This window comes from Theropithecus gelada, chromosome 14, assembly GCF_003255815.1.
Source record: "Theropithecus gelada isolate Dixy chromosome 14, Tgel_1.0, whole genome shotgun sequence".
In the NCBI taxonomy this organism is placed as follows: Eukaryota; Metazoa; Chordata; class Mammalia; order Primates; family Cercopithecidae; genus Theropithecus; species Theropithecus gelada.
Window position 1 is genome coordinate 108646427 of NC_037682.1, and position 23623 is coordinate 108670049.

At 46.6% G+C, this 23623-nt stretch overlaps 2 protein-coding genes across 5 annotated transcripts in view; both read left to right on the forward strand.

Annotated features, from left to right (window-relative positions):
- Positions 1 to 3919: 3919 nt before the first annotated feature.
- On the forward strand, positions 3920 to 7825 carry LOC112606532 (proprotein convertase subtilisin/kexin type 7-like). Its single transcript, XM_025357102.1, has 5 exons — positions 3920 to 4719; positions 5556 to 5650; positions 6463 to 6556; positions 6823 to 6940; positions 7265 to 7825. Exons 1-5 carry the CDS (start codon positions 4571 to 4573, stop codon positions 7625 to 7627), a joined length of 819 nt encoding a protein of 272 aa, XP_025212887.1. The 5' UTR covers positions 3920 to 4570; the 3' UTR covers positions 7628 to 7825.
- A 5980-nt stretch (positions 7826 to 13805) lies between these two features.
- The window catches only part of PAFAH1B2 (platelet activating factor acetylhydrolase 1b catalytic subunit 2), a 35720-nt gene continuing 25902 nt past the window's right edge, over positions 13806 to 23623 (forward strand). For 2 of the 4 annotated variants that reach the window (XR_003115540.1, XR_003115539.1), the window contains exons 1-2: positions 13810 to 13942; positions 22218 to 22305. Coding sequence is in view for 1 of the 4 variants with exons in the window: in XM_025355325.1 (XP_025211110.1) it covers positions 22225 to 22305 (81 nt within the window). In the remaining 3 variants the exon portion in view is untranslated. Of the gene's footprint in view, positions 13943 to 22217; positions 22306 to 23623 lie in introns of all 4 variants that reach the window. The other 2 variants (XM_025355325.1, XM_025355326.1) reach the window with 2 other exon arrangements.

A 23623-nucleotide genomic window follows, 5' to 3' on the forward strand; every position in this document is an offset into this window, starting at 1 on the left:
TTTTTTTTTTTTTTTTTTTTTTTTTTTTGAGACTGAGTCTTGCTCTGTCACCCAGGCTGGAGTGCTGTGGCCGGATCTCAGCTCACTGCAAGCTCCGCCTCCCGGGTTCACGCCATTCTCCTGCCTCAGCCTCCGGAGTAGCTGGGACTACAGGCGCCCGCCACCTCGCCCGGCTAGTTTTTTTGTATTTTTTAGTAGAGACGGGGTTTCACCGTGTTCACCAGGATGGTCTCGATCTCCTGACCTCGTGATCCGCCCGTCTCGGCCTCCCAAAGTGCTGGGATTACAGGCTTGAGCCACCGCGCCCGGCCTTAGGCGCACATTTGAATGTGCTATCTTCAAGGTTGTTGTACAACGAAAGCAAAGCACTTAACCAGAAAGAGAGAGCCAGATAACTACAAAGGGTGTATGTTTTGTTTTTGTTTTTGTTTTTGTTTTTGTTTTTGAGACAGAGTCTTGCTCTATCGCCCAGGCTGGAGTACAGTGGGGTGATCTCAGCTCACTGCAACCTCCACCTCCCGGGTTCAAGCGATTCTCCTGCCTCAGCCTCCCAAGTAGCTGGGATTACAGATGTGTGCGACCACACCTAGCTAATTTTTTTGTATTTTTAGTAAAGACCAGGTTTCACCAAGTTGGCCAGGCTGGTCTCAAACTCCCGTCAAGTGATCCACCCGCCTCAGCCTCCCAAAGTGCTGGGATTACAGGCATGAGTCACTGCGCCCAGGAACAGCGTGTATATGGAATTCTTTACTCTTCTTTTTTTTTTTTTTTTTTTTTAGACGGAGTCTCGCTCAGTCGCCCAGGCTGGAGTGCAGTGGCACAATCTTGGCTCACTGCAACCTCCGCCTCCCAGGTTCACGCCATTCTCCTGCCTCAGCCTCCCAAGTAGCTGGGACTACAGGCGCCCACCACCATGCTCGGCGAATTCTTTGTATTTTTAGTAGAGACAGGGTTTCACCATGTTAGCCAGGATGGTCTTGATCTCCTGATCTTGTGATCTGCCCCCCTCGGCCTCTCAAAGTGCTGGGATTACTGGCGTGAGCCACTGTGCTCGGCTGCTTTACTCTTTCTTAAGTACACTTTCACACTCATTACATATCTGAAGTGACGACTTAAAATATTCAGGCATTTCATTGGAAAATTATGTGGTATAGTGGGGTTCTCAAAAATGAGGAGTTCTCAAAGATCTCAAGAAAATTTTCTTGGGGGGACATGGTGGCTCACGCCTGTAATCCCAGCACTTTGGGAGGTCGAGGCGGTGGATCACCTGAGGTCAGGAGGTCGAGACCAGCCTGGCCAACATGGTGAAACCCCATCTCTTCTAAAAATAAAAAAATCAGTTGGGCGCGGTGGCATATGCCTGTAATCCCTGCTACTCGGGAGGCTGAGGGAGGAGAATCGCTTGAACCCGGGAGGTGGAGGTTGCAGTGAGCCAAGATCACACCACTGCACTCCAGCGTGGGTAACAAGAGAAATTCTGTCTCAAAAAAAAAAGAAAAAAGGAAAATGTACACATGCACACATCCATACACACACAGAAAGGGCCTGGGTGGATATTTACCAACATGTTATGGAAAATTCTGGGTGCTTTTTTGTTTTCATTTTAATTCATCTGCTTTTCCAATTTACCTTCAGTTAATTTGTATTGTTTATCTAATAAGAAAACCCACTAGGCCGGGTGCGGTGGCTCAAGCCTGTAATCCCAGCACTTTGGGAGGCCGAGACGGGCGGATCACAAGGTCAGGGGATCGAGACCATCCTGGCTAACATGGTGAAACCCTGTCTCTCCTAAAAAATACAAAAAACTAGCTGGGCGAGGTGGCGGGCGCCTGTAGTCCCAGCTACTCGGGAGGCTTAGGCAGGAGAATGGCATAAACCCGGGAGGCGGAGCTTGCAGTGAGCTGAGATCCGGCCACTGCAGTCCAACCTGGGCAACACAGCGAGACTCCGTCTCAAAAAAAAAAAAAAAAGAAAGAAAGAAAATCCACAATGAACGTAACTAAACCATTCAAAAAGGAAGCAGCCTCCAATAAAGACACATCCAGAGTACGGGTGGAATGTGGGTGGCCAGCACAGCACGGATAAAGGTCTAGAGTTAAGGAGGTAGTAAAGCACTGTGAAGTTCTGACACTGGTGTCCTGGTGGATAATGGGAGGTGGCACTCTTCAGTGAGTGCAGTGAGAGGGGGACTGAGCAGAAGGTCAGTAAGGACAGGGACTAGGAAGGACAGAAAGTGGTGTCATAGAAAGCCTGGAGCCTTTCCTTTCCTCCTTCTCCCCAGTCTCTGTTACCCACACACAAGCCACCTCCCTAGAAAGAGGCGGTGGCATGTTAGCTGGTCTTCTGCCATCTGTCTCTTCCTGTCTCTAGTTCATCCTACCCAGAGCTATTAGAGTAGCCTTCTTTCAGTACTTTTTTAAAAAAAAAACTCTGCCCTGGCTGGGCGCAGTGGCTCAAGCATGTAATCCCAGCACTTTGGGAGGCCGGGGGGTGGGTGCGGATCACAAGATTAGAGTTCAAGACCAGCCTGGCCAACACAGTGAAACCCCGTCTCTACTAAAAATGCAAAAATTGGCTGGGCGTGGTGGCAGGTGCCTGTAATCCCAGCTACTCAAGAGGCTGAGGCAGAAGAATCGCTTGAACCCAGGAGGCAGAGGTTGCAGTGAGCCGAGATCACACCACTGCCCTCCAGCCTGGGTAACAGAGTTACACTCCATCTCAAAAAAACAAAAACAAAAACAAACAAACAAAAAACCAACTCTGTCCTTGCTCAGTCATCTATAATAGGTCTCAGTTGCTTATTTAAAATAAAAATCTTTAAAGCCCTTCCCACCCCATCCTAGGTTACCCAGCACCTACTTTCAGTACCTCTCTGAGCTGCTATGTCTGTAAAATGAAGGTATTGCACTCTGCATGGCATATTGGAATAATTTTTTTTTTTGAGACAGGATCTCACTCTGTTGCCCAGGCTAGTGTGTGTAGAGGCACAATCACGGTTCACTGCAGCCTCAACCTCCTCAACAAGTCATCCTCCTACCCTCAACCTCCTGAGTAGCTGGGACCACAGGTGCTTACCACTATATCCAGCTATTTTTTAAATTTTTAGTAGAGATGATGTCTCCCAGGCTGAAGCGATCCTCCTGCTTCAGCCTCCCAAAGTACTGGGATTACAGGAGTGAGCCACCATGCCTGGCCTGGAATAAATTAATGGAAGAAAGGGTGCTTTAAAAAAAATTGTCCTCATTGCAACCTAATTTCTTAATAGTCCCCAGTTGAGTCTTCCACTTCAGTAGATTTTTTTTTTTTTTAATAATTGTAGATTTACAGGAGGTTGCAAAGAAATGTACAAGGGAAGTCCCATGCACCCTTCTCCCAATCTTAATGTTTCACACAATTAAAGTATACTATCAAAACCAAGAAATAGACATTGGTACAACCCATAGTGCTTATTCAGTGTTCACCAGATATACATGCTGTCAATATTTGTGTTTGTGTGTGTGTAGCTGTATGCAATTTTATCACATGTAGCCTTGCATAACTACCACCACAACCAAGATCCAGTACAATTCCATTATCACAAGACTCCCTTGTGTTACCCCTTTCTGGCGACACCCATCCCCTCCCTGTATCCCTGGCCCTTGGCACCCATTTATCTTTTATTTATCTCTGCAGGTATGTTATTTCAATGAACGTCATGTAAATGGAATTGTACACTATGCATCCTTTTTCTTTTTCTTTCTTTCTTTTTTTTTTTTTTTTTTTTTGAGACAGAGTCTTGTTCTGTCACCCAGGCTGGAGTGTAGTGGCATGAGCATGGCTCACTGCAGCCTCCACCTCCCAGGCTCAAGCAATCCTCCCACTTAACCCTCCTGGGTACCTGGGACCACAGATGCACACCACCACACCCGGCTACATGCTTCTTTTGAGATTGTTTTTTTCACTCACATAATTTGCATGAAATTTATCCACCAGCATTTAAAAAAAAAAATTGTGCATAGTCTTCAGTGAGATGTGTGCATTTTCACCCATTTTTGTTCACGCCTTTTCCACTGCCTACAATGCCCCCTATCAACTGTCTCTACCAATCTGTATTCATTTCCTTCAGCGCATCTCACTGCTGTGTGCTTAAAACCATCAGACTTATTTCTCTTCCCTTATCAATTATGTATGTTTCCCATACCATATCATTTTCCACTTGCAGGTAGAAGACAGGGACCATGCCTAAATAAGAATCTTTATATTCCCAGCATCTAGTACAGTGCCTGAAATGTAGGAGGTATCCAGTAAATAATTTTTTGGATGTATGAATGAATGAAGTTGCTCTACTGGATTCTTATATTGTGTCTTGGGTATGTGCTGTCTTCCCAACTAGACTTGAAGCTATGTTGTAAATTTGAGAGCAGCAACTCCATTCTATTTACTAGTATAGGCGAGGTCCCAGCAAGGGTTGCCGTAGACATTTGTATGTGGCTTCAGTGAGCGTGTGTCTTTGTGTACATGGGGGTGAAGTGAAGGCGTGGTTGTGGGCTGGTTTCCCAGCTGCCCAGCCTGACTTTCCACAGTCAGCAGGATGGACCTGGAGATGTTGGGGCTGAAGACCTTGGAGCATGTGGCAGTGACAGTTTCCATCACTCACCCCCGGCGCAGCAGCTTGGAACTGAAGTTGTTCTGCCCCAGCAGCACGATGTCCCTCGTCGGCGCCCCCTGCAGGATGAACTTGTAGGTACACCCGCCCAAGGCCTGAGCAACCTTTTCAGCAAGGGCCTTTCCAAGGAAAAGAAATGGGAGAAGTGGATCCTGGCACTGTCCTAAACTACTGTGGCACTGGCTATCCCTGGCGGCTGGAAGCCTTTCATCACATGCCTTCTTCAAGTGTTAGGCCCTGCACCTCACATACACGTTCTCTAATCCTTCTAAGAACCCTGTAGATTAGATTTTGTAACCTCTTTTTACAAATGAGGAAACTGGCCGGGCGTGGTGCCTCACACCGGTAATCCCAGCACTTTGGGAGGTCAAGGCAGGAGAATCACTTGAAGCAAGGAGTTCAAGACCAGCTTGGGCAACAAAGTGAGACCGTCTCTACAAAGAATTTAAAGATTAGCCGAGCGTGGTGGTATATGCCTATAGTCCCAGCTGCTCAGGAGACTGCGGTGGGAGGATCACTTGAGCCCAGGAAGTCAAGGCTGCAGTGAGCTGTGATCATGCCACTGCACTCCAGCTTGGGTAACAGAGTGAGAACCAATCTCAAAAAAAAAAAAAAAAAAAAAAAAAAAAAGAGGAAACAAGTCATGGAGCTAGTAAGTGCCCAAGAGAATAAGAATAAACCTAGATCCATGGGATTCCAAGCCTGTGCACACTCCATGCTTGCTTTTTCCACCACACCACGTTAACACAAGTTCCTCCTTCCATGAGACCCCAGGGGCAAGGGGCACCTGAGAACCCCTCGGGGCACCCTCCCAAGTTTCCATGGCTACTACAGGGAGAAAGTGTTGCTGGGGGAAGGTCAGCTCTCTGGCCCACACCTTCCACCTGTTTCTGCTGTGTTCTTTCCTCAGGGATCCCAACGGCTTCAACAACTGGACCTTCTCCACTGTGCGATGCTGGGGGGAGAGAGCCCGAGGGACCTACAGGCTTGTCGTCAGGGATGTCGGTGAGCCTCGTGCCCTCGCACCAGGCCCTGCCTTTCCTGCTTGTTATCTGGTCCCTCTGCATCTCAGAGTCCCCACAGAAAGTGTCCCGTGTGCAATATATAGGGTTGCCATTGGACCAAGAGGGTTGATGCCAAGAGTGTGCCCCATCCATGAAATGGGCATTGCTATCTGAAACTGTTCATTTATACTGCCTCTCATATTCCCTGGAGGAGCGACCCACCCATTTTCCTAGAATAGCAACAAAAGTCCTTGTTGAAACCACATTTCAAGTCCTTTTACGTATAACCATCCTTCGGCCAGCCTCGGTAGGCAGGTAAGGGCAGGACTCATTTCACCATTTTTTTTTAAATTGGCCCAGAGGTTTGAGGTGACTTGTGGAAGGTCACCATAAGTGAAGGTCACAATGTCCATGAATTTTGAATCTCTTTAGTGTCAGCGTATAGACTGGAAATTGAGCTCAACCCTCCCATCCTCCAGTCAAGTTAGGTATTCCCTAGACCAGTGGTTTTCAAAGCTTTCTTTAATTTGGTAGAAAGACATTTTCTCCAAGCAGAATCCCAGCTGAACCCCCAAAATATGGGAGAGAAAAGCAAGACTCTGCTTTGGAGTACAACCTTTCAACCTTTTCCATCCCTAGGGGCACCCAGTGAGGCCCTTCTGCAGATCCTGGGGTCAGTGGGACAGAGTGAGGCAGCTCCTAGAGCAGACCATGTGGCCTGAGCCCCTTTGGGTGGCAGGGTGGGCAGGGCCTCTGCTGTTTGGCATGGCTGACAGAGGGGCGTGGCTCACGAGCTGCCCCTTGCTGCCCTAGGGGATGAGTCATTCCAGGTCGGCATCCTCCGGCAATGGCAGCTGACCCTATATGGCTCTATGTGGAGTCCAGTAGACATCAGGGACAGACAAAGGTGGGTAAAGCTGCATGTGTCAGACGGAAGGCCACTCACAGGGGAAGGGCCGCCTAGGGAGCCCATCGCCCTCTGAACCCCGGCTGTGTTTCCCAGCTGCAGCCTCAAGCCGGGAGATGGAGCCCTGGGCTGGGAACTCAGTCTGGGCCTCTCCTTTCTGCTGTGGGGCTTCCCTGTCTTCAGCTGTAAGAGGGGAAGATGGGTGAGGGCAGATGGTATAGGAACCACAGTCAGTGGGGCATCCTCATCTCTTTTCTTCTCCACAGCCTGCTAGAGAGTGCCATGAGTAGAAAACACCTGCATGATGACTTCGCCCTACCCTGCCTACCGGGGCTGAAAATTCCTGAGGAAGATGGTTACACCATCACCCCCAACACCCTCAAGGTACTAGGGCCAAGACTCAAGCTGCGGGTAGGCGGGACTGTCCTGTCTTGGGAATGGAGTTCTTAGTGTGCTTCTCGGGGTGATCTGCGTGGCGAAGGACTGGGAAGACCTGGGTCCCAGCAGTGGTTTCATAGCATTGCTCCTACACTGCTAGCCTAACTCTTATAGGACAGGTCTTGTCGGGGGAGGGGGCAGGGGGAAGAGTTTGTGTGAAAAAGGCAGTCCCTAGAAGGAAAAAGACTTTCTGAGCTCGTTGTCCTGGGCTGAGAAAGCTTGTAGGTTTCGGGAAACAGTGCCTCACGTAGGTGCTTGCCTCAACGCCAGACCCTGGTGCTGGTAGGCTGTTTCACCATCTTCTGGACCATTTACTACATGCCGGAAGTATATTTGAGCCAGAGGAATGTGGCTTCCAACCAAGTTTGTAGGATTGGACCGTGCCACTGGCCCCATTTGAGCCGGAAAGCCAAGGAGGAAGGGACAGAGCTAGAATCAGCGCCACTTTGCAGCAGCAAGGATCCAGACGAAGTGGAAACACAGAGCAGGGGCCTTTCCACCACCTCTGACCTCCTTGTCCCAGACCTGCTGGAGCAAGGGGAGTGGAGCCTGTCTCAGAACAAGAGCACCCTGGACTGCCCTCATCAGCACCTAGACGACTTACTGCACGGGAAGGAGGAGCAGATCTGCTGACCTCAGGGCCTGACAGTGTGGGACAGGCTCTTCTTTCCCAAAATTAGGGAGCTCTTGAGAGAAAGCAGCCCTGATGCTTACATGTGGAATCTGAGGCATCCTCTGACTCCACTCAAAGAGGGTGAGGGCCTTCTTAAGATACAAATGGCAGAGGATTGCTGCCAGAGAAGTCTGGTCAGAGCCACAGGGTCTTCCTCCAGCCAAGCGGGAACTTTCGGTGAGAAGGTGTTGGACAGGGGATTGGTGCCGCCTTTGGGTTGGCCTCCATCCCCCTTTTTTTTTTCCCTTAACACTATCCACCTGGAGATGGGTGGCCTCTTTTTTTTTGAGACGGAGTCTGGATCTTTTGCCCAGGCTGGAGTGCAGTGGCACCATCTTGGCTCACTGCAACCTCCGCCTCCCGGGTTCACGTCATTCTCCTACCTCAGCCTCCAGAGTAGCTGGGACTACACGCACCCGGCTAATTGTTTGTATTTTTAGTAGAGACAGGGTTTCACCATGTTAGCCAGGATGCTCTCGATCTCCTGACCTTGTGATCTGCCCGCCTCCGCCTCCCAAAGTGCTGGAATTACAGGCGTGAGCTTCCGGGCCTGGCACCTCTTTTTTTTGAGGTGGAGGTTGACTCTTCTTGCTTAGGCTGGAGTGCAACGGTGGATCTCAGCTCGCTGCAACTTTTGCCTTCCAGGTTCAAGCGATTCTCCTGCCTCAGCCTCCCGAGTAGCTGGGATTACAGGCATGTGCCACGACGCCCAGCTAATTTGTTTTTTTTTTTTTTTTTTTTTTTTGAGACAGAGTCTTGCTCAGTCACCCAGGCTGGAGTGCAGTCGCGCGATCTCGGCTCACTGCAAGCTCGGCCTCCCGGGTTCACGCCATTCTCCTGCCTCAGCCTCCCAAGTAGCTGGGACCACAGGCGCCCGCCGCCACGCCCGGCTGATTTTTTGCATTTTTAGTAGAGATGGGGTTTCACTGTGTTAGCCAGGATGGTCTCAATCTCCTGACCTCGTGATCCACCCACCTCGGCTTCCCAAAGTGCTGGGATTACAGGCGTGAGCCACCGTGCCCAGCCTAATTTTGTATTTTTAGAAGAGAAGTGGTTTCTCCATGTTGGTCAGGCTGGTCTCAAACTCCTGACCTCAGGTGATCCACCCGCCTTGGCCTCCCAAAGTGCTGGGATTACAGGTGTGAGGCACTGCTCCCAGCCGGGCTGCCTCTTTAGTACCATCCTTTCAGTTCTCCAAACATGAATTCTTTCTAATAAAACCCTCAGAACAACAAATATTTACTGAGCACCTACAGGCATGCCATATAGTGTGTGAGCAGCTCCAAGAGAATTCCAAGGTAAATTAGTAACATAAACATCATTTTATATGAGGACAAAATTAGATTGGATTATATATGTCTAAAGTAATACACACTTAGTGCCACTTGACAGCACAAGTTAGTTGAAAAATTACTTGACATACAATATTAGACAGATCAACAAGACAGAAGGTTAACAAGGATATCCAGGACTCGAACTCAGCTCTGCACCAAGCCGACCTAGTAGATATCTACAGAACTCTCCACCCCAAATCAACAGAATATACATTCTTCTCAGCACCACATTGCACTTATTCTAAAATGAACCACATAATTGGAAATAAAGCACTCCTCAGCAAATGTAAAAGAACAGAAATCACAACAAACTGTCTCTCAGACCACAGTGCAATCAAATTAGAACCCAGGATTAAGAAACTCACTCAAAACAGCACAACTGCATGGAAACTGAACAACCTGCTCCTGAATGACTACTGGGTAAATAACAAAATGAAGGCAGAAATAAAGATGTTCTTTGAAACCAAAGAGAACAAAGACACAACGTACCAGAATCTCTGGGACACATTTAAAGCAGTGCATAGAGAGAAATTTACAGCACTAAATGCCCACAAGAGAAAGCAGGAAATATCTAAAATTGACACCCTAACATCACAATGAAAAGAACTAGAGAAGCAAGAGCAAACACATTCAAAAGCTAGCAGAAAGCAAGAAATAACTAAGATCCGAGCAGAACTGAAGGAGATAGGGACACAAAAAACCCTTCAAAAAATCAATGAATCCAGGAGCTTTTTTGAAAAGATCAACAAAATTGATAGACCGCTGGCAAGACTAATAAAGAAGAGAGAATAATCAAACAGATGCAATAAAAAATGATAAAGGGAATATCACCACCGATCCCACAAAAATACAAACTACCATCAGAGAATACTATAAACACCTCTATGTAAATAAATAAAAAATCTAGACGAAATGGATGAATTCCCGGACACATACACCCTCCCAAGACTAAACCAGGAAGAAGTTGAATCTCTGAATAGACCAATAAAAGGCTCTGAAATTGAGGCAACAGTTAATAGCCTACCAACCAAAAAAAAGTTCACGACCAGACAGATTCACAGCCAAATTCTATTAGAGCTACAAAGAGGAGCTGTTACCATTCCTTCTGAAACTATTCCAATCAATAGAAAAAGAGGGAATCCTCCCTAACTCATTTTATGAGGCCAGCATCATCCTGATACCAAAGCCTGGCAGAGACACAACAAAAACGAGATAATTTTAGACCAATATTTCTGATGAACATCGATACGAAAATCCTCAATAAAATACTGGCAAACTGAATCCAGCAGCACATCAAAAAGCTTATCCACCACAATCAAGTCGGGTTCATCCCTGGGATGCAAGGCTGGTTCAACATACACAAATCAATAAACATAATCCATCACATAAACAAAACTAACGACAAAGACCACATGATTATCTCAACGAAGAAAAGGCCTTTGACAAAATTCAACAGCCCTTCATGCTAAAAACTCGCAATAAACTAGGTATTGATGGATCGTATCTCAAAATAGTAAGAGCTATTTACGACAAACCCACAGCCAATATTATACTGAATGGGCAAAAATGGGAAGCATTCCCTTTGAAAACCGGCACAAGATAAGAATGCCCTCTCTCACCACTCCATTCAACATAGTGTTGGAGGTTCTGGCCAGTGCAATCAGGCAAGAGAAAGAAATAAAGGGTATTCAAATAGGAAAAGAGGAAGTCAAATTGTCCCTGTTTGCAGATGACCTTATTGTATATTTAAAAAACCCCATCGTCTCAGCCCAAAATCTCCTTAAGCTGACAAGCAACTTCAGCAAAGTCTCAGTATACAAAATCAATCTGCAAAAATCACAAGCATTCCTATACACCAATAACAGACAAACAGAGAGCCAAATCATGAGTGAACTCCCATTCACAATTGCTACAAAGAGAATAAAATACCTAGGAATCCAACTTACAAGGGATGTGAAGGACCTCTTCAAGGAGAACTACAAACCACTGCTCAATGAAATAAAAGAGGATACAAACAAATGGAAGAACATCCCATGCTCATGGATAGGAAGAATCAGTATCGTGAAAATGACCACACTGCCCAAAGTAATTTGTGGATTCAGTGCTATCCCCATCAAGCTACCAATGACTTTCTTCATGGAATTGGAAAAAACTACTTTAAAGTTCATATGGAACCAAAAGAGAGCCCACATTGCCAAGACAATCCTAAGCAAAAAGAACAAAGCTGGAGGCATCATGCTATCTGACTTCAAACTAAACTACAAGGCTACAGTAACCAAAGCAGCATGGTACTGGTACCAAAACAGATATATAGACCAATAGAACAGAACAGAGGCCTCAGAAATAACACCACACATCTACGACCATCTGCTCTTTGACAAACCTGACAAAAACAAGCAATGGGGAAAGGATCCCCTATTTAATAAATGGTGCCAGGAAAACTGGCTAGCCATATGCAGAACGCTAAAACTGGAACCCCTCCTTACACCTTATACAAAAATTAATTCAAGATGGATTAAAGACTTAAATGTTAGACCTAAAACCATAAAACCCTAGAAGAAAACATAGGCAATACCATTCAGGACACAGGCATGGGCAAAGACTTCCTGACTAAAACACCAAAAAGAATGGCAACAAAAGCCAGAATAGACAAATGGGATATAATTAAACTAAAGAGCTTCTGCATGGCAAAAGAAACTACCATCAGAGTGAACAGGCAACCTACAGAATGGGAGAAAAATTTTGCAATCTACCCATCTGACAAGGGGTTAATATCCAGAATCTACAAAGAACTTAAACAAATTTACAAGAAAAAAACCCCATCAAAAAGTGGGCAAAGGATAAGAACAGACATTTCTCAAAAGAAGACTTTATGCAGCCAACAGACACATGAAAAAATCATCATCACTGGTCATCAGAGAAATGCAAATCAAAACCACAATGAGATACCATCTCACACCAGTTAGAATGTTGATCATTAAAAAGTCAGGAAACGGCCGGGCGCGGTGGCTCAAGCCTGTAATCCCAGCACTTTGGGAGGCCGAGACGGGCGGATCACGAGGTCAGGAGATCGAGACCATCCTGGCTAACACGGTGAAACCTCGTCTCTATTAAGAAATACAAAAAACTAGCCGGGCGAGGTGGCGGGCGCCTGTAGTCCCAGCTACACGGGAGGCTGAGGCAGGAGAATGGCGTGAACCCGGGAGGCGGAGCTTGCAGTGAGCTGAGATCGGGCCACTGCACTCCAGCCTGGGCGACAGAGCGAGACTCCGCTCAAAAAAAAAAAAAAAAAAAAAAAAAGTCAGGAAACAACAGATGCTGGAGAGGATGTGGAGAAATAGGAATGCTTTTACACTGTTGGTGGGAGTGTAAATTAGTTCAACCACTGTGAAAGACAGTGTGACGATTCCTCGTGGATCTAGAACTAGAAATAGCATTTGACCCAGCAATCCCATTACTGGGTATAAACCCAAAGGATTATAAATCATGCTACTATAAAGACACATGCACACATATGTTCATTGCGGCACTATTCACAATAGCAAAGACTTGGAATCAACCCAAATGTCCATCAATGATAGACTGGATGAAGAAAATGTGGCACATATACACCATGGAATACTATGCAGCCATAAAAAGAATGCGTTCATATCCTATGCAGGAACATGGACGAAGCTGGAAACCATCATTCTCAGCAAACTATCACAAGGACAGAAAACCAACCACCACATGTTCTCATTTACAGGTGGGAATTGAACAGTGAGAACACTTGGACAAAGGGCGGGGAACATCACACATGGGGGTCTGTCGGGGGATGGGTGGCTGGGGGAGGGATAGCATTAGGAGAAATACGTAATGTAAATGACGAGTTGACGGGTGCAGCAAACCAACATGGCACATGTATACCTATGTAACAAACCTGCACGTTGTGCACATGTACCCTAGAATTTGAAGTATAATTAAAAAAAAAGAAAAATTACTTGACATATCTTGACATTTTAGGCTCCCAGGATTTCACAGTATTCTTAACAGGTTTTGTCAGCAAAATCAACGCTTCCCCCAACATCAGTTTAAGAGCCCTGGAAGGCTCTGCTATTCACCAGCATAGAGCTGAAATCCTTAAAGGGCCAGCTCAGGGCACTGCTCCACCAACCGTTGCGCTGCTATAAAAGCTCGAACACATCTCTTGCCCCTCCTTTCTACGTTTATAGATCCTGCATTTATTTAGCGTATAAACTTTACAATATTGACTTTGCATATGTATGTCTTCCCCAAAACGGGATGGATCTTTTAAGGAAAAGCCTGGGGTTCGTCATCCCCCTATATATCACCTTAACAGGCGGTCACCTAAAATCTCCACATTCGTCATAGAAACAGAAATTCCACTAATAAATGTCAGGTACTGCCTCCTTAACCTTGGTCCGCTATTTCCCTCCCACTTTCAGCAGTTTGGTTTATTCCATGGGTGGAGGAAGAAGCCAAGTTGGCTGAGTGTGAAGGGAATGGCGTCAGTGTGACTTCACGCCACATTGTCCCGAATGCCAGCTCCACACTGCGGTGGCACGAACGCAGGATTGAGCGATGCAGTTGGAGTAAACAGAGAGGCCCATGTAGCTCAGACGCCACACAAAATGGGGGTAAGCGCGAGAACAAAGCAGGGTACCCAACGGGGCGTGGCGGGACACCTGGGCGCACGCCGCCAGCGCCCGGGAGAGCAAGGGCGGGTAGAGAGGAACCACGCTGAGGCGAGGCGGGGTGCGGGCGGGACTTCCGGAAGCCATTTGCCTGAGTGGCAGGGGAACCGGAAGTGGAAGAGCTGCTGCTGGTGCTGGGGCCGGAGGAGGGACGCGCCGGAGCGGGGCCGCTGGGACCGAGCGAGCGACAGACGCGCCACCCGCCGACGCCTCAGCCGCTTGGGGCCCGCACGGACCCTCTACTTCAGTGAGTGCATCCAGGGTCGCGGTGAACCGGTGGCTTAGAGGCGGGGGTCGGAAGGGGCTGCGAGGTGTTATTGTGAGAGGCCCGCGACCTCCCCTCCCCCACCATTGCGGCCCCTCCCCCCACGCCACCCCATCCACTTGGGGGGGCCTCGCGAGCGCGCGCCTTCTCTGCGGGCCCGGCGTCGGCTTCCCAGCCGCCGGCGCAGGTAGTCTTTGCCCTGTGAACCCTTTCCCGACATCCTACCCCGAAAGCTGTCGACTCTCCTCAGCCTCCGGCCGGCGCCTCCACCGCCTTTCCCGGGAGAGTAGCGCGGCGGGCGCCCCGCCCCGCCCTGCCCTGCCGGGCCCACCCGCGGTAGGCCTCGCGCACCCCAGCTCGCCCAGGCTGGGCGTTGCACCTCCTGCCCTGGTCTCAGCTGCTGCCTTTTCCCTCCATCCCAGGGGTGTAACTTCTCACCCTTCTCTCCCCTCGCGTCTGATCGGAGGGCAAAACCAGTTACTCCGTTGTGTTTTTACCGAACACTTCTGCCTGCTCCTTTTGTTGAAAAATTTCAGCTCTTTAGAAACTTCTCCGTTGCCTCTTAGGATGTGTGTATTCAAAAGGTGCATAGACCGTCACCACTCGGAAGGGATTATTTCTTGGAAGGCTTTCCAGCCCGCATCTCATCTTAGACTTGAATGTGCTCGGAGCGGCTGGTGACCTGCCCAAGGTCAGCCAGCTAGATAAACCTGTCAGCAGAGAGGTGTGGGGGGATGTTTTTTTCCTGGCTCGCCGTCCCGTTTGCCAGATCCGTGCCTTCTGGTCTACAGGTTTGATTGACCCGTTGCGTGGTGACTCATGCTTCTGCTTTTCATAGCTCGCAGGCCAGCGTTGCTTTTCAGAATTTATACACAAACTTAAGAACACTAACACTGGGAGCTTTAGCCTGTTTGTAGAGCTGACCCGTAGAGAAAGGAAAGACCACCCGGATCCACCCTAGGACCTCAGTACAGCTTGAAATTACTGGAAGGGTTTGGGCCGAGGGGTAAGGTGCGGAGAAAGTGGAAGGAGAAAGTGCTTAAGATTGTCTTTGCCTTGGATGTGCCTTGTGTCTTTGGCTTCTTCTGGGCACCTTGTTCTGACATAAAGGTTGCCTCCTTGTGGGGGAGAAGGGGAGGACTAGGAAATCACCGTGCATTAGTTTGTTGGCTTGGGCATTTGATCATAAATTATGGAGGTACTGGACCGGAGGACCCACCCACCAGCTCGGAGGCTACCGGGTATTCAGGATGAGGGCCGCCTTCCTCTTCACAATAACCATACCCACTCCCTCTGAAACAAAGTGGAGAGTCTTAGGTCTGAGTGGAAACATTCTAAATCTCTGAATTCTTGGTTCAACTTTCCCACTCGATCTGTTTTCCTGGTTCAGACTAAAACATCTAACTTAGCGTGAGAATTTATAATGCTTTGTTGTTAGAACTGGTTTCTCATTAAATACATTACACTATGCTGGTATAAGCATCTGGAAATTCTAGTACTGTATTGTCATAATAAGTAGAGAATATAGAAAACGCAGGAAAATCGTGGAAGTCGGTTACTCCTCATCTTCCCGGAGAACTCACTTTAATGGACAACAAAGCTTCCCCTAGAGTACAGTCTGTTGTGGCACATTAACAAAACTTGTTCTTCAGACCTTTTATTTGCATTCTGCTTGCTCGCTCTTTCTTTCTTTCTTTCTGCTTGCTCGCTCTTTTTTTTTTTTTTTTTTTTGAGGCGGAGTCTCAGTCTGTTGTCCAGGCTGGAGTGCGGTGGAGCGATCCCGACTCACTACAACCTCTGCCTCCCGGTTCAAGCTTACAGCAAGGCACGCGCCACCACACCCAGCTAATTTTGTATTTTTTTTAGTAGAGACGGGGTTTTGCCATGTTGGCCAGGCAGGTCTTGAACTTCCGACCTCAAGTGATCCACCAGCTTTGGCCTCCCAAAGTGCTGAGATTGCAGGCGCAGGAAACCCGAAGTGACTCAGAAGTTTGTGTCTCACCACTGGGTAGCTCTTAGTTTGTTCTTATTTTATGTGCCCATAAGAGCAGATAATTCTTCATTTTAATTGGAAAGAATACAACAGTTGGAGCCTGAGCAACATGGCAAGACCTCCTCTCTACAAAATTTAAAAATTAGCCATACGTGGTGGCCTGCGCCTGTAGTCCCAGCTACTCTGGAAGGAAGAAATGTAAGGATCACTTGAGCCCAGGAGATCAAGGCTGTGGTGAGCTGTGTTAAGCCACTTCACTCCAGCTAACGACTGACAGAGACCCTGTCAGTAAAAAACAAAAAACAAAACGCAGCTGGCTGGGTGCCATGACTCATGCCTGTAATTCCAGCACTTTGAGAGGCCAAGGTGCTAGGATCACTTGAGCCTAGGAGTTGCAGGTCAGCCTGAGCAATATGGTGAGACCCCCATCTACCAAAAAAAAAAGGTCAGGCAGCTTCTGTTCAAGAGGATCGCTTGAATGCAGGAGGTGGAAACTGCAGTGACCCATGATTTCTCCTCTGTGCTTCAGCGCAGGCAACAGAATGAAGTCCTGTCTCAAAAAAAAAAAAAAAAAGCCGGCCAGGCGCGGTGGCTCACACCTATAATCTCAACACTTTGGGAAGCCAAGGCGGGCGGATCACATGATGTCAGGAGTTCGAGACTAGCCTGACCAATATGATTTGAAATCGCATCTCTACTAAAAATACAAAAATCAGCCGGGAGTGGTGGTGGGCACCTGTAATCTCAGTACTCTGGAGGCTGAGACAGGAGAATTGCTTGAACCCAGAAGGCGGAGGTTGCAGTGAGCCGAGATCGCGCCGTTGCACTCCAGCCTGGGCAGCAAGAGCGAAACTCCGTCTCAATAAAAGAAAAGCCAGTTTAATTTTTATTTTTGAGACAGGGTCTTGCTCTGTCCCTGAGGCTGGAGTGCAGTAGCGCACCGCGCCCCCACCACTCCCCCCAGCTAATTGTTGTGTTTTTTGTAGAGACAGAGTTTCACCATGTTACCCAGGCTGGTCTCAAACTCCTGGGCTCAAGCAGTCCACCTGCCTTAGTGTCCCAAAGTGTTGGGATTACAGGCGTGAGCCACTGTGCCCAGCCACAACAGTTTCTCTGATTTCCAAATTGTTTGAGTCCTCTATATGCATAGTCGTCTAGGTTATGCATTTCCAGCCTCGTTTTTATGGAGTCTCGCTCTGTCGCCCAGACTGGAGTGCAGTGGCGTGATCTGGGCTCACTGCAAGCTCCGCCTCCTGGGTTCACACTATTCTCATGCCTCAGCCTCCTGAGTAGCTGGGACTACAGGCACCCACCACCATGCCCAGCTAATTTTTTGTATTTTTAGTAGAGACGGGGTTTCACCGTGTTAGCCAGGATGGTCTCGATTTCCTGACCTGGTGATCCACGCGTCTCGGCCTCCCAGAGTGCTGGGATTACAGGCGTGAGCCACGGCACCCGGCCCCTGCCTTGTTCTTAAAAACGAGATTTGTATGAGTTTGTAGCTCAGTTTTTCTTTTCCTCATGTTTGAAAATGTTACCAAGCCATGGGCATCAGTAAAACTGAAAGCTACTTTGTATAATAAGATTTTGATTGACAAAATAATACAAAATCAGAGTCAGAAGGCACAAAGAAACACATTTCTGCTCTGATACTTTGCCATTGTAGGGGAAGAAGGATCACCTTGTATTCTTAGCGCCAAAAAAAAAAAAAGACTATGTAATTGGGAATATTTGTGACCTCCCAGTTCTATCTGCCTTGTAGCTTCAGAGAAGTGACATTTTGTTCCTCGGTTTCTCTATCTGTATGCCTTTTTTATTTTCCCATGAAGAAATTTAGGGTTGAGGTAGAAGTGTTTTGCTTAGGGTATCAGAATGCCATCGAATTTGGGTAGTAGAAAGTATAAGTGAAACAACTTAGTAAATTAGAATTTATCATTTTTTCTTTTCTTTCTTTTTTTTAGACAGAGTCTTGCTCTGTCACCCAGAGTGGTGTGATCTCTGCTCACTGCATCCTCCACCTCCTGGGTTCAAGATATTCTCATGCCTCAGCCTCCTGAGTAGCTGGGATTACAAGTATGTGCCACCAAACCTGGCTAATCTTTTGTATTTTTAGTGCAGACAGGATTTCACCCTGTTGGCCAGGCTGGTCTCGAACTCCTGACCTCAGGTGATCCTCCCCTCTCAGCCCCACAAAATGCTGGGATTACAGGTGTGAACCACTGCGCCCGGCATCTATATAGTCTTCTCTAATCAGAACATAACATCATTTACTCAAGAGTAGGCTTTGGCCGGGCGCGGTGGCTCAAGCCTGTAATCCCAGCACTTTGGGAGGCCGAGACGGGCGGATCACGAGGTCAGGAGATCGAGACCATCCTGGCTAACACGGTGAAACCCCGTCTCTACTAAAAATTACAAAAAACTAGCCGGGCGAGGTGGCGGGTGCCTGTAGTCCCAGCTACTCGGGAGGCTGAGGCAGGAGAATGGCGTGAACCCGGGAGGCGGAGCTTGCAGTGAGCCGAGATCCGGCCACTGCACTCCAGCCTGGGTGACAGAGCAAGACTCCGTCTCAAAAAAAAAAAAGAGTAGGCTTTGGAAGTCTGTTACTCTGATTTCAAATGCCACCTGTCCTGTTGTGTTTACCAGCTCTACTGTCATGGAGAAGTTTGCTTAGGTCTCTCTGAGCATCACGTTTATTTAAATAACAAAGCTCCTAGCACAGTGTCTGGTAAATAGTAAGTTCTTAATGTTATTTTAGATTAGTTGTTTGTCTGTTGGATGAACTCTGAAAATCCATGACTGTCTATTGAATTGTAGCTCTAAGATGGGAGTGGTAGTGTGTGCTTGTAGTCCCAGCTACTTGGGAAGCTGAAGCAGGAGGATCACTTAAGCTCAGGAGTTTGAATCCAGCCTGGACAACATAGTGAGGCCCTTCTCTTAAAATAATAAAGAGATCATATAATTTATATAGATCATTAGTCTTGAAAGCGTATATGTACCCTCTGGGAATGCATAAGATGATCCATTGGAATATAGGAAAAAAATCTCAGAACATTTATTTATTTAGAGACAAGGTCTCACTGTCACTCAGGCTGGAGTGCAGTAGCATGATCACAGCTCACTGCAGCCTCCACCTCCTGGGCTCAAGCGATTCTCCTGCCTCAGCCTCCCTAGTAGCTGGGATTAATTACAAGCAAGTGCCACAACACCTGCCATTTTTCTTCTTCTTTTTTTTTTTTTTTTTTTAAAGTTTAGTAGAGATAGGTTTTGCCTTGTTGGCCAGGCTGGTCTTGAACTCCTGACCTCGGATAATCTACCCACCTCAGGCTCCCAAAGTGCTAGGATTACAGGCGTGAGCCACTGCACCTGGCTCAAGCAATCCTCCTGACTCAGCTTGCTGGGTAGCTGAGACTATAGGCACTACCATGCCAGGCTAATTCTTTCAATTTTTTGTGGAAACAGGGTCTCATCATATTGCCCAGGATAGTCTCAAACTCCTAGACTCAAGTCATCTTCCTGCCTCGGCCTCCCAAAGTGCTGAGATTACAGGTGTGAGCCACCACACCTGGCTGAAATCTAACTTTTAAAAGAATTTAATTTTAAAAAGTTTTCTAATCTATAAAAGGAAAAAAAGAGCTTCACTGTAATTTAAGATTCACATGAACAGTAGTTAGCGTGTTTTATATACAAACACGTATGTAGTGGGATGCATTTCAAAAATATCCTAGACTGGGCAGAATTCTAAGCCAAGCTCAGGAGTTTGAGACCAGCCTGGGCAACATGGAGAAACCTTGTCTGTATAAAAGAAAAATACAAAAATTAGCCGGGCGTGGCGGTGCATACCTGTAGTCCTGGCTACACGCTGGGACTCAACCTTAAAAAAAAAAAAAAAAGACCTTGTCTCAAAACACTTTTATTAACTAACGTGTAAGTTTTAACTTGATTTAAGCCTAGACTTGAACTTAGACCCAAATAAACTTTTATGTAGAAAGTATAGAATGTTTTATTGGTTTAAAAATAAAGCAAGGCTGGGCTCAGTGGCTCATGCCTGTAATCCCAGCACTTTGGGAGGCCGAGGTGGGCGGATCACAAGGTCAGGAGATCAAGACCATCCTGGCTAACATGGTGAAACCCTGTCTCTACTAAAAATACAAAAAGCCAGATGTGGTGATGGGCACCAGTAGTCCCAGCTACTCTGGATGCTGAGGCAGGAGAATGGCATGAACCCAGGAGGCGGAGCTTGCAGTGAGCCCAGATCACGCCACTGCACTCCAGCCTGGGCGACAGAGCAAGACTCCATCTCAAAAAAACAAAAAAAAATAAAGCAAAACCTCCCACATTTTTTAATAATTTGTTTGAGATGAAGTCTTGCTGTTGCTGCAACTTCATCTACCAGGTTCCAGCGATTCTCCTGCTCCAGTCTCCCAAATAACTGCGACTTACAGGCATGCTCCACCACGCCTGGCTTATTTTTGTATTTTTTGTAGAGACGGGCGTTTCACCATGTTGGCCAGGCTGGTCTTGAAATTACTGTTAGTATTATTTGCTTCTGTAATTTATTTTTCGTGAGTGAAGGTATGCATTCATGCTTGGGACTTTTCACTTTGTGATTCTAAAAAACTACTACTTTGGCAATGTAGTGTGTTTTGTGTACTCAGTAAATATGTATATTGAATGAATATAACTCGATCTTCTTTCTGAGAAAGCTTAGCTGTATTTGAGGATGTCAAGGGAAAGAAAAAGATTGCTTGTATAGAAGATGACCTCCTTTTCTTCAGGAGATCGAGACCATCTTGGCTAACACGGTGAAACCCTGTCTCTACTAAAAATACAAAAAAATTAGCCGGGTGTGGTGATGGGTGCCTGTAGTCCCAACTAATTGGGAGGCTGAGGCAGGAGAATGGCGTGTACCGTGCAGGCGGAGCTTGCAGTGAGCCGAGATTGGGCCACTGCAATCCAGCCTGGGTGACAGAGCGAGTCTCCATCTCAGAAAAAAAAAAAAAGATGACCTCCTTTTCTATAAACCAGAAAACCCCAGATTGTTTTCTTTTTTTTTTTTTTTCTTTTTTTGGCACCCGCCACCACACCTGGCCAATTTTTTGTGTGTTTTTAGTAGAGATGAGGTTTCACTGTGTTAGGCAGGATGGTCTCGACCTCCTGACCTTGTGATCCGCCTGCCTTGGCCTCCCAAAGTGCTGGGATTACAGGCGTGAGCCACCGCGCCGGCCGATTTTTTTCTTTTTCATAGTCCTTTGCATTTGGAGCCTAATGTTTCTAGTGTATATTCTCCAGAACTGGTTGAAAAGTAGTCTGGTTTCTTATTTGTCTTTCTATTCATAGAAGATTAGCACTTCTAATTTTGCCGAATTTTACTTATTAGATGACATATTTGGACTCATTACTAAAATTTTTTTTTTTTTTTTTTTTGAGTTGGAGTCTGGCTCTGTCACCCAGGCTGGAGTGCAGTGGTGTGATTTCGGCTTACTGCAACCTCTGCCTCCCTGGTTGAAGTGATTCTCCTGCCTCAGCCATCTGAGTAGCTGGACTACAGGTGCATGCCATCATGTCCAGCTAATTTTTTGTATTTTTAGTAGAGATGGGATTTCACCACGTTGGCCAGGATGGTCTCGATCTACTGACCTTGTGATCCACCTGCCTCGGCCTCCCAAAATGCTGGGATTACAGGCGTGAGCCACCGCGCCTGGCCATCATTACTAAAATTTTCTTATTGGAAACTTATCAAAAATAAAAATACCTGGTAAACATTTGTCAAAACCTAGTGCCAAGGCCTGTGACTACTTTTGTCAGAACCTGTGCTACAGTTATTTGCGTGATGTTTAGTAACCAGTGGATTTTAATCATTGCAGTAGTAATTCTTAAGTGTGTAACTCTTAACAGCTGATGTAGATTTTATTGTACTGTATCTAATAACTGCTTGTGTCACTTGGTACTTACAGTAACATATCACAAAAAAGCTAGTATAGGTATAAAGTATGTACTTGGAGATTTTTAAAATGTACTGCACTGCAACTAAGTCATATTCAAAGCTGTCTGACAGTTTAGTGATGCTATATTTATGGGACTTAGTCATGTTCCGGAATTCGTCTCTACAGAAAGTAATTGTTTCTGTTTAGTTTCCCAATTGTTTGTAGGCAAACCACAATAAAACTTAAATTATTATTTAAAGCCTGATGTGTATAATAATATTTAAGTGGTTACAAACATTCCTGTTAACAAATGAAACATGACATAGACATTTTTTCACAGGTGTAGAATGAGCCAAGGAGACTCAAACCCAGCAGCTATTCCGCATGCAGCAGAAGATATTCAAGGAGATGACCGATGGATGTCTCAGGTAAAAGGAAGTGCATGTGTATCATTCACATGAGTTGAGTCTCTCCAGTTTTTTGTCTGTTTTGTTTTGGTTTTTGAAACAGGGTCTCACTGTGTTGCCCAGGCTGGCCTCAAACTGCAGGGCTCAAGTGATCCTCCCACTTCAGCCTCCCATATAGCTGGGACTAGTGGCACATGTCAGTATGCCTGGTTTCTTCAATTTTTAAAGATCTTTTGATCAAAACTGCGAAGGGGCAATTAAAAAAAAAAAACAAAAAAAACACTCCAGGCTGGGCACAGTGGCTCACGCCTGTAATCCCAACACTTTGGGAGGCCTAAGTGGGTGGATCACAAGGTCAGGAGTTTGAGACCAGACTGGCCAATATGGTGAAACCCATCTCTACTAAAAATAAGTTAGCCAGGTGTGGTGGCAGGCACCTGTAGTCCCAGCTACTCAGGAGGCTGAGGCAGGAGAATCTCTTGAACCCGGGAGGCGGAGGTTGCAGTGAGCCAAGATCACGCCACTGCACTCCAGCCTGGGCGACAGAGCAAGACTCCATCTCAAAAACAAAAACAAAAACAAAAAACTGTAATCCTGTGACCTGCGACAGGTTGTACACGGGGGGATTTTAATAGTCAACAAGAATTTGTTACTGTCAGTAAAAATGTAGTGTTACAAATGTCCTGCCTCTTCACCAATCTGATGTTGGAACTGGGAAATATTTAGTTTTTTTATTTTGAAGTAATTTCAAAACTACACAAATGTTACAGAAATTTAGAAAGAAGTATCTTCATCTAGACTCACCAATTGTTAACATTTTACGATATCTGCCTAATTATTGTGTCTGCATCTATTTTGCTTTTGTTTTTTTGTTGTTGTTGTTGTTGGTTTTTTGAGACGGAGTCTCACTCTTGCCCAGGCTGGAGTGCAGTGGTGCAATCTTCGCTCACTGCAACCTCCACCCCCCGCCACCCCGGGTTCAAGATATTCTTGTGTCTTAGCCTCCCAAGTAGCTGGAATTACAGGTGCCCGCCACCATGCTGAGCTAATTTTTGTATTTTTAGTAGAGACAGGGTTTTGCCATGTTGGCCAGGCTGGTTTCAAATTCCTGACCTCAAGTGATCTGCCTGTCTCAGCCTCCCAGAGTGCTGGGATTATAGGCGTGAGCCACCACGCCCTGTGTGCTGTGTCTATATCTATTTGTATATGTATATACTAACATAGTGGTTTTTTCTGAAGCATTTGCACTCATTTCTCTTTACCCCTGAATATTTCAACATGTTTTCTTTTTTTTTTTTTTTTTTTTTTTTTTTTTGGGGGTCCCTCTTTTTTTCCCCGG

Bases quoted from the DNA above. Each gene is read 5' to 3' on its own strand.
- LOC112606532 (XM_025357102.1), top strand. From the start codon at position 4,571: ATGGACCTGGAGATGTTGGGGCTGAAGACCTTGGAGCATGTGGCAGTG. The intron at 6,557-6,822 runs GTGGGTAAAGCT...TCTTCTCCACAG, and splicing joins GACATCAGGGACAGACAAAG to CCTGCTAGAGAGTGCCATGA. The intron at 6,941-7,264 runs GTACTAGGGCCA...CCTCAACGCCAG, and splicing joins TCACCCCCAACACCCTCAAG to ACCCTGGTGCTGGTAGGCTG.